This window comes from Tursiops truncatus, chromosome 3 (genome assembly GCF_011762595.2).
Source record: "Tursiops truncatus isolate mTurTru1 chromosome 3, mTurTru1.mat.Y, whole genome shotgun sequence".
NCBI lineage: Eukaryota > Metazoa > Chordata > Mammalia > Artiodactyla > Delphinidae > Tursiops > Tursiops truncatus.
In genome coordinates, this window is record NC_047036.1 from 152827223 (window position 1) to 152836017 (window position 8795).

An 8795-nucleotide genomic window follows, 5' to 3' on the forward strand; every position below is an offset into this window, starting at 1 on the left:
ACAAGCAAGGAAATTGAAACTGTGATTAAAAATCTTCCAAACAAACAAAACCCCAGGATCAGTTGGCTTCACAGGCGAATTCTATGAAACATTTAGAGAAGAGCTAACACCGATCCTTCTCAAACTCTTCCAAAATATAGCAGAGGGAGGAACACTCCCAAATTCATTCTACGAGGCCACCATGACCCTGATACCAAAACCAGACAAGGATGTCACAAAGAAAGAAAACTACAGGCCAATATCACTGATGAACATAGATGCAAAAATACTAGCAAACAGAATCCAACAGCACATTTAAAGGATCATACACCATGATCAAGTGGGGTTTATTCCAGGAATGCAAAGATTCTTCAATATATGCAAATCAGTGTGATAAACCATATTAACAAATTGAAGGAGAAAAACCATATGATCATCTCAATAGATGCAGAGAAAGCTTTTGACAAAATTCAACACCCATTTATGATAAAGACCCTGCAGAAAGTAGGCATAGAGGGAACTTTCCTCAACATAATAAAGGCCATATATGACAAGCCCACAGCCAACATCATCCTCAATGGTGAAAAACTGAAAGCATTTCCTCTAAGATCAGGAACAAGACAAGGTTGCCCACTCTCACCACTCTTATTCAACATAGTTTTGGAAGTTTTAGCCACAGCAATCAGAGAAGAAAAGGAATAAAAGGAATCCAAATCGGAAAAGAAGAAGTAAAGCTGTCACTGCTTGAAGATGAAATGATACTATACAAAGAGAATGCTAAAGATGCTACCAGACAACTACTAGAGCTAATCAATGAATCTGGTAAAGTAGCAGGATACAAAATTAATGCACAGAAATCTCTGGCATTCCTATATACTAATGACGAAAAATATGAAAGTGAAATCAAGAAAACACTCCCATTTACCACTGCAACAAAAAGAATAAAACATCTAGGAATAAACCTACCTAAGGAGACAAAAGACCTGTAGGCAGAAAATTATAAGACACTGATGAAAGAAATCAAAGATGATACAAATAGATGGAGAGATATACCATGTTCTTGGATTGGAAGAATCAACATTGTGAAAATGACTCTACTACCCAAAGCAATCTACAGATTCAATGCAATCCCTATCAAACTACCACTGGCATTTTTCACAGAACTAGAACAAAAAATTTCACAATTTGTATGGAAACACAAAAGACCCCGAATAGCCAAAGCAATCTTGAGAACGAAAAACGCAGCTGGAGGAATCAGGCTCCCTGACTTCAGACTATACTACAAAGCTACAGTAATCAAGACAGTATGGTACTGGCACAAAAACAGAAAGATAGATCAATGGAACAGGATAGAAAGCCTAGAGATAAACCCACGCACATATGGTCACCTTATCTTTGATAAAGGAGGCAGGAATGTACAGTGGAGAAAGGACAGCCTCTTCAATAAGTGGTGCTGGGAAAACTGGACAGGTACATGTAAAAGTATGAAATTAGATCATTCCCTAACAGCATACACAAAAATAAGCTCAAAATGGATTAAAGACCTAAATGTAAGGCCAGAAACTATCAAACTCTTAGAGGAAAACATAGGCAGAACACTCTATGACATAAATCACAGCAAGATCCTTTCTGACCCACCTCCTAGAGAAATGGAAATAAAAACAAAAATAAACAAATGGGACCTAAAGAAACTTCAAAGATTTTGCACAGCAAAGGAAACCATAAACAAGACCAAAAGACAACCCTCAGAATGGGAGAAAATATTTGCAAATGAAGCAACTGACAAAGGATTAATTTCCAAAATTTACAAGCAGCTCATGCAGCTCAATAACAAAAAAAAAACAAACCAATCCAAAAATGGGCAGAAAATCTAAATAGACATTTCTCCAAAGAAGATATACAGACTGCCAACAAACACATGAAAGAATGCTAACATCATTAATCATTAGAGAAATGCAAATCAAAACTACAATGAGATATTATCTCACACCAGTCAAAATGGCCATCATCAAAAAATCTAGAAACAATAAATGCTGGAGAGTATGTGGAGAAAAGGGAACACTCTTGCATTGCTGGTGGGAATGTGAATTGGTACAGCCACTATGGAGAACAGTATGGAGTTTCCTTAAAAAACTACAAATAGAACTACCATATGACCCAGCAATCCCACTACTGGGCATATACCCTGAGAAAACCATAATTCAAAAAGAGTCATGTACCAAAATGTTCATTGCAGCTCTGTTTACAATAGCCCGGAGATGGAAACAACCTAAGTGCCCATCATCGGATGAATGGATAAAGAAGATGTGGCACATATATACAATGGAATATTACTCAGCCATAAAAAGAAACAAAATTGAGCTATTTGTAATGAGGTGGACAGACCTAGAGTCTGTCATACAGAGCGAAATAAGTCAGAAAGAGAAAGACAAATACCGTATGCTAACACATATATATGGCATTTAAGAAAAAAAAATATCATGAAGAACCTAGGGGTAAGACAGTAATAAAGACACAGACGTACTAGAGAACGGACTTGAGGATATGGGGAGGGGGAAGGGTGAGCTGTGACAAAGCAAGAGAGAGGCATGGACATATATACACTACCAAACGTAAGGTAGATAGCTAGTGGGAAGCAGCCACATAGCACAGGGAGATCAGCTCGGTGCTTTGTGACCCTCTGGAGGGGTGGGATAGGGAGGGTGGGAGGGAGGGAGACGCAAGAGGGAAGAGATATGGGAACATATGTATATGTATAACTGATTCACTTTGTTATAAAGCAGAAACTAACACACCATTGTAAAGCAATTATACCCCAATAAAGATGTTAAAAAATAAAATAAAATAAAACAAATGTCATGATGCTCTCAAACAAAGGCATAACTTGATATATGAGAAATAAAATGCACAATCCAAGGGCAAAAAAAAAACAAAAGACACAGACCTACTAGAGAATGGACTTGAGGATATGGGGAGCGGGAAGGGTAAGCTGTGACAAAGTGAGAGAGAGGCATGGACATATATACATTACCAAATGTAAAATAGATAGCTAGTGGGAAGCAGCCGCATGGCACAGGGAGATCAGCTCGGTGCTTTGTGACCACCTGGATGGGTGGGATAGGGAGGGTGGGAGGGAGGGAGACGCAAGAGGGAGGAGATGGGAACATATGTATATGTATAACTGATTCACTTTGTTATAAAGCAGAAACTAACACACCATTGTAAAGCAATTATACTCCAATAAAGATGTAAAAAAAAAAAAGAAAGTAAATGTAAAGTTGTGAGAGAAAATAAAAATAAAGTGACAGGGAAAACAAAACAAAAAAAAAGAGAATGGCAGAGAATGACCTGGCACCCAGTCATGGCCAAGTCATTGAACTAACCCAGGACCTGCAGGCTGACTTCCAGGATTCTCAGGTTATGCAAGATAATTCAATGACTGTACTGTTTAAGGAATCACACTTGGGGATTTTGGTACTCACCATCAAAAGACTTACTGACCAACACTTTCCTCTACATTATCTTATTTGCTCATCAGTACACAGGTAGTTGTGACCATCGTATTAGGGAAGAGGAAGTTGGAGCTCAGGAAGTTGAAGAGGTTAGATGCCAGGACTAGTAAATAGTGGGACTGAAACCCCATTTATCATCTACCCGTCTCTGCCTGCTGGTCTAAATTCATTCAGCTTTCAGATCCTCGAACTTCAGGAGCACTGCTGCAAATCTTCAAAGCTAATGTGTAAAAGTCCAATTCAACAATTCCAAAATATATCTGTGAAAGGAATGCCCCAACAGTCGGCTCATTCTAAACATGCTGCTATTATTATAAAGCTCTCCTAAACTTCTGCAAAAAAAACAAGGAAAAAAAAAAGAGTGGAGAAATAAAGTGAGCATGCCAGGAAGTAACTGTAAACTTTTTTGGTTTGGGAGCCAGGAAATGTCAAGGAAACAAATGTAGCTATGATTTATACTCCATCTCCAGTTGTGCTATGGGACTCAAAAATTGCCATTTTTATTAAAGCATACACCTTAGAGCAGTCCTGATAAGTGACAAGCTGCCACAGAGGCCAAAAAAAGCTACATTTGATTCCTGGTTTGGGTTTTATGGTAACTTAGTCAATATATATAGTTGATGGTAGGGAAGGAAAGGGCTTGAATTTTACCCTGAGTCTCTGGGCTTTTCTTGTTTTCAAACTGATTGGTCTGGAGAATGGAAGACCAACAGCCAACAATAAATCCATTGTAAGCTGAAAATAGTTTCCTCTGAATACAACTAAATATTTCTTTAATCCTTGCATTAAAGTTTTTACTGTGGTATAGCAGCTATTTTATTTACTCTAAAATTTAAGCTTTTGTAGTACTGTAACTATAGGTATAACTAATGGGGGGGTTGATTACCGAGGCAAGCTCTTTAAAGCACTTTAAAAGCATAATAATCATATGCTTGTTTTGCATTTATATTTTTGGGTCATACTGAAGATACTATTGTTAATGACTCTTGCTCAAAAATCTTGCTTTTATTTTCTGAAAACCATTTCTTTATTTTGTACCATGGGAAGGGTCTTTAATAATCATGAGTTATCATGAATATTCCTTTTTTGTAGCTTCTATATCTACATTATCAGGCACATCAGCCAGTCCCAAAAAAGTTATTTCACAGTTCTGTTCCCAAGGGAACAAAGACAGTGGGTCCAATATTAACAGTGGCTTCTGTTGGCTTATTTTTTATTTTTTTCTGACATTAAAGTTGTGTATGGTTGGCAAGGATTTCTATTCTCTGAAAACAAGCTTGTTGGTAAAAGGACAAGCTGCAGGCATCCTCACATACACAGCTACTTCAGCACAGGCTGAAAGGATGCTTCACTGCGAACAAATTAGAACTGAAAAACATGTTCAAGTACAAAGGTTCTTTCTTTAAGAGATTTTCAGTTCATTATTTATTTGTCCTTCATATCAAATAGTTTTTCTAAATTATCTTCACATCTATTTAAACCCAATTACCAACTCCCACTATGCACCTCCCATGAGTCCCCTCATCTCAGCCAGGGACTCTCAGGGTCACTGGCCAGGCCATGTACATTTCCCATCCAGTGACATTTGTGAGAAGAATGGCTAGGAGCAGGAACAGACTGGTGCCCTGGGAAAGAGATGCCTTTTCACAGGGACACTGAAACAGTCAGAAGCTGAACCCCAACTGCATTCATAGTGTGGCATCTCAGATGCTCCAAGTAGAGACTCCTCAACACCAAACTTGGTTAGCTAGTAGCACAAGCATTAGGATGTGTCCTCTGCTAATGATGTAGCCTGCAGAATGGTATAGCAAATTTCAAGTGGCAATCCCAGGATTTGAAATTTTCCCTTCCCCTTACTAATGAAGAGGAAAGAAGTGGGGGAGGTGGCGTGGGGGGGGGGGTGGTATGGAGAGAGAGAGAGAGAGAAACAGAGAGGGAGAGAGAGGGGGAATACTCTGCCCAATAACTCCTTGGAAGCAGGATGAAGCCTCCTATGATCTGTATAGTTCAGGACTCGAATCTCAGCAGTGGCTGCTTTCCCAGCACTCTCCTCCCTATTAGAATGGACACAATTTGCAAGTTTCTTCTAAAAGGTTTTACTGGGATTTCTGATTTACTCAATCAAAGCTTGCAGTTTATTTTTTATTAAGTAAAAGGGGCCCCCCATTCGAAAGAACAGCCACAGTTATAGCACTAACAGGTAGAAATTTTACTGGCCCTCCATAAATCAATTCAATACCCTTGTCTCTAAGGATTTGCCAAAAGGTAATGGGCTGCAATTATGAAACCATCACCAGGAGTTGCCAGCAGAGATTTCTAAAGCCTGCAGGCACTTTCAAGAGGAACATAGGAAATCATTTCATGAAGCAGCAATTTTGCCCAAAACCAAGTTAGAAGAGATGTAACACTGGCTTAAATTAAAGTGACTAAGAAATAGGTATGGTGAACACAGAGGCATGGTACAGTTTTCTCCCATTCACCTTAAAGAATCCAAATTAACTAAAAAATGGATACACAGCTACATTAATAAAGATCACAGCTGGGCACAGTTCAGGGGAAATGGTAGTAACAGCCCTGCCCATCTTCTCCTCTACCTTGAAACACTGTGGTGCTATTCATACTACAGTTGAGGATGCCCTTTTGGGGAATATGCTTGTGATCTTGGGGTAGCTGCCTTTCCTAGGAAGAAGAGGATGGCTCAGGCAAGGGAGGCCAGCACAAGCAGGGGCGCTCTGGCCAGTCTACCACCACTGTTCTATGGGGAGGTGCCCTGCTGGAGGTTTTGATCAGCATGATGGGTGAGAGATTTGAAGTCTCACATGTGGCTCCTGCTTTGAAGACACATAGCAGCAACCTTAACAGAAGTGTCAGAGAGTCTCATATGATGCTTCCGGCAAGGAAACTCAGCATCTGCTGTGTCCACAATGCTCAGGTGGCATCGCCTAGGTGGCGTCGACCGAATCCAGAATCTGTACTTTTTGGCCCGGACTGTTTTTTATTCCCCTCACCCTGCCAAGCTGATGTTGGCACCCCCTCAGGTCTGGGTTGCCCTGGGTGAGCGCTGAGCCCAAGCAGCCCCAGGCACAGCACAGCATCTCCAAGATGGAGCTGTTCTGAAACACTTTCCTGAGGGGCCGGAGGGTGGACAGCGCAGGCTGGATTAACCATGCCCCTCCAAGGGCCCCGGCCAGGGTCTGACTGAGGTTTCCTGCCACCAGGAAACCTCCGGTCTGCTGGGAGCCCTACACCTCTGCAGGTATATCAGCGTTGGGAACAGTAGCTGCTACCAGTGACAGAAGTCACCACACGCTTCCCGCAAAAGCTTCTTCATTATCCTGGCACAGGTAGGAAGGCAGGCGCTTAACGCAGGCGGGAAGCCACCGGTCCGAGCGCAAACACCCGTGGAGACCCGCCCCCAGATCTGTTATTTCAAAGTTCTCAGTCTTTCCTCTTCCTCCCCCTGCTCGTCCCCGAAACAGCACTTCTAGGTTGTTTTTCACGCAGGCCGACCCTGAGGCTGGAGCGGGAACAGCAGGACCCCTCGGCCGCCAGCACCCCAGCCTCCCTCAACACCCCACCCCACCCCCGGCCCCGCGCAGGCTGCTCGGACGGACTCGGGCGCTCACGGCTGGCGAGCGACCTTTCGTCACCGCAACGGCTCCCGGCGCACGGACACTCCCAGCCCTGCGCTCGGCGACTTACCTCGCGCAGCAGGCGCTCCAGTTGCGGCTCGGCCCAGGCGACCAGGGTGTCCGGCGACCCCGCGCGCCACAGCAGCTCCCGCTCTTCCTCGAGCGCCGCCACCCGGCCCTGCAGCGCGGCCGCCTGGACGCCCAGCAGCAGGCAGGCGGCCGCCGAGCCGGCGGAAAGCAGCAGGCACAGCGCGCTCACCGCCCAGGCCCCGGCTGCCGTCGCGGGACGCCCCGCGCCGCCGCCGCCGCCGCCGCCGCCGCCGCCCGTCCGGCAGCCCTTACGCGCGTCGCCGCCGGCGCCCTGGCCTGGACTCATGGTGTGCTCGTCGCAGGTGGACTCTCAGAGGGGACGGTGCACAGAGCCGGGGTCGCTGGCTGAGCGTGCTGGAGCGTGCTGGAGAGCCCGAGGCACGAGGTCGGCCCGGCGCGGGGCTTGGCCTCCAGGCAGCAGCGGACCGCGGCGCACGCCCCCTTCCCTGCAGCCAGCTCCTCCACAGCGGCCACTTTGGGCAGTTTCCTCTATGCAAATAGACCCTGCCAGAAAAGGAGCCGGGACCCACCCAGGGGAGGAGCGGCCAGGCCTGCCCCGCGCGGCGAGGGGGCGGGGGCGGGGGCGGAAACGGAGCTGGCTAGCCCCACAGCGCGTACCTGGCTGACCCCGCGCGCAGCACGCACCTCCGCCCTCACCTGGACGCCAGGCTGCACCCTGGACGCCGGGCTGCACCCACTCCCGCGCATGCACCTCTGCGACTCCTCAGCCCGAGTTCCAGCTGCGATCCCAAGAGGTCTGTGGTGCACCCAGAGACTCAGAGCGCCTTCTGCAGCCTACCCCTGGCTGCGGCATCATTCATTTGTTGGGAAAATTCCCCTCGACTTGTAAATTAACCTGACACTTTGAAGTGTCAGAAGTTTTGAAGTACGAAACTTCAAACCCTGTGGAAAACTTAGTGAATCCTTTCTAGATGGTGCCCTAGCGCCGCTTGGTGGTGGAAAGCGACCTCCTGTGCATTCATACGCAGTCAGGGTCGGGATTGAGCCTGGTAGAAGGATGCCTCTTAGAACATTTAATACTCTCACCATTTATTATGTGCCAGACAGGCGGTGCTGGAAACAAATTGTAAGACCTTGTTCCTGACCTAGAGAATTCTTTCATTTGAGAAAATTTAGGCTTTAACAAATGCAAAAGATAGGGAAAAAGAACTCCAACTTTTGATGAGCTGATGGCTTAATTCTGTACTGGAAACACAACTTGGCCAAAAATAATCATCTAGTATGCACCACATTTAACCTATACTGCTATTCTGATGCAAATGTACACCACAGGGTTAAAGTAGGAAAGCCTGAATGAGAATCAAATGGCCGGAACAGTCTTTTTCAAGAAAGGGGGGCAAGGCTGGAAGTCAAGCACATTCTCTGCTGGCTCAGATTCCTACCAGGCATATTGTATCCTAAAATGGGTCCCACATAACTCTCCCACTAACTCCAGTAATAATCAAATAAAAACAACAGACTTGCTTGGACCTTTGTAATTTGGGCAAATCCACAGCCGGTTTTGAAAAAAAGACCTGTTATATCTTCCCACCCTCTGGGTATCTTTGGATTTATTAGCGTC

At 45.0% G+C, this 8795-nt stretch overlaps 1 protein-coding gene across 1 annotated transcript in view; it reads right to left on the reverse strand.

The window, feature by feature from the left end:
- COL23A1 (collagen type XXIII alpha 1 chain) overlaps positions 1-7708 on the reverse strand; it is a 354266-nt gene extending 346558 nt beyond the window's left edge. Inside the window, exon 1 of the mRNA XM_073802876.1 lies at positions 7194-7708. Coding sequence (XP_073658977.1) covers positions 7194-7499 — 306 coding nt within the window. The 5' untranslated portion in view covers positions 7500-7708. The remainder of the gene's footprint in view (positions 1-7193) is intronic.
- Between the last annotated feature and the right edge of the window lie 1087 nt (positions 7709-8795).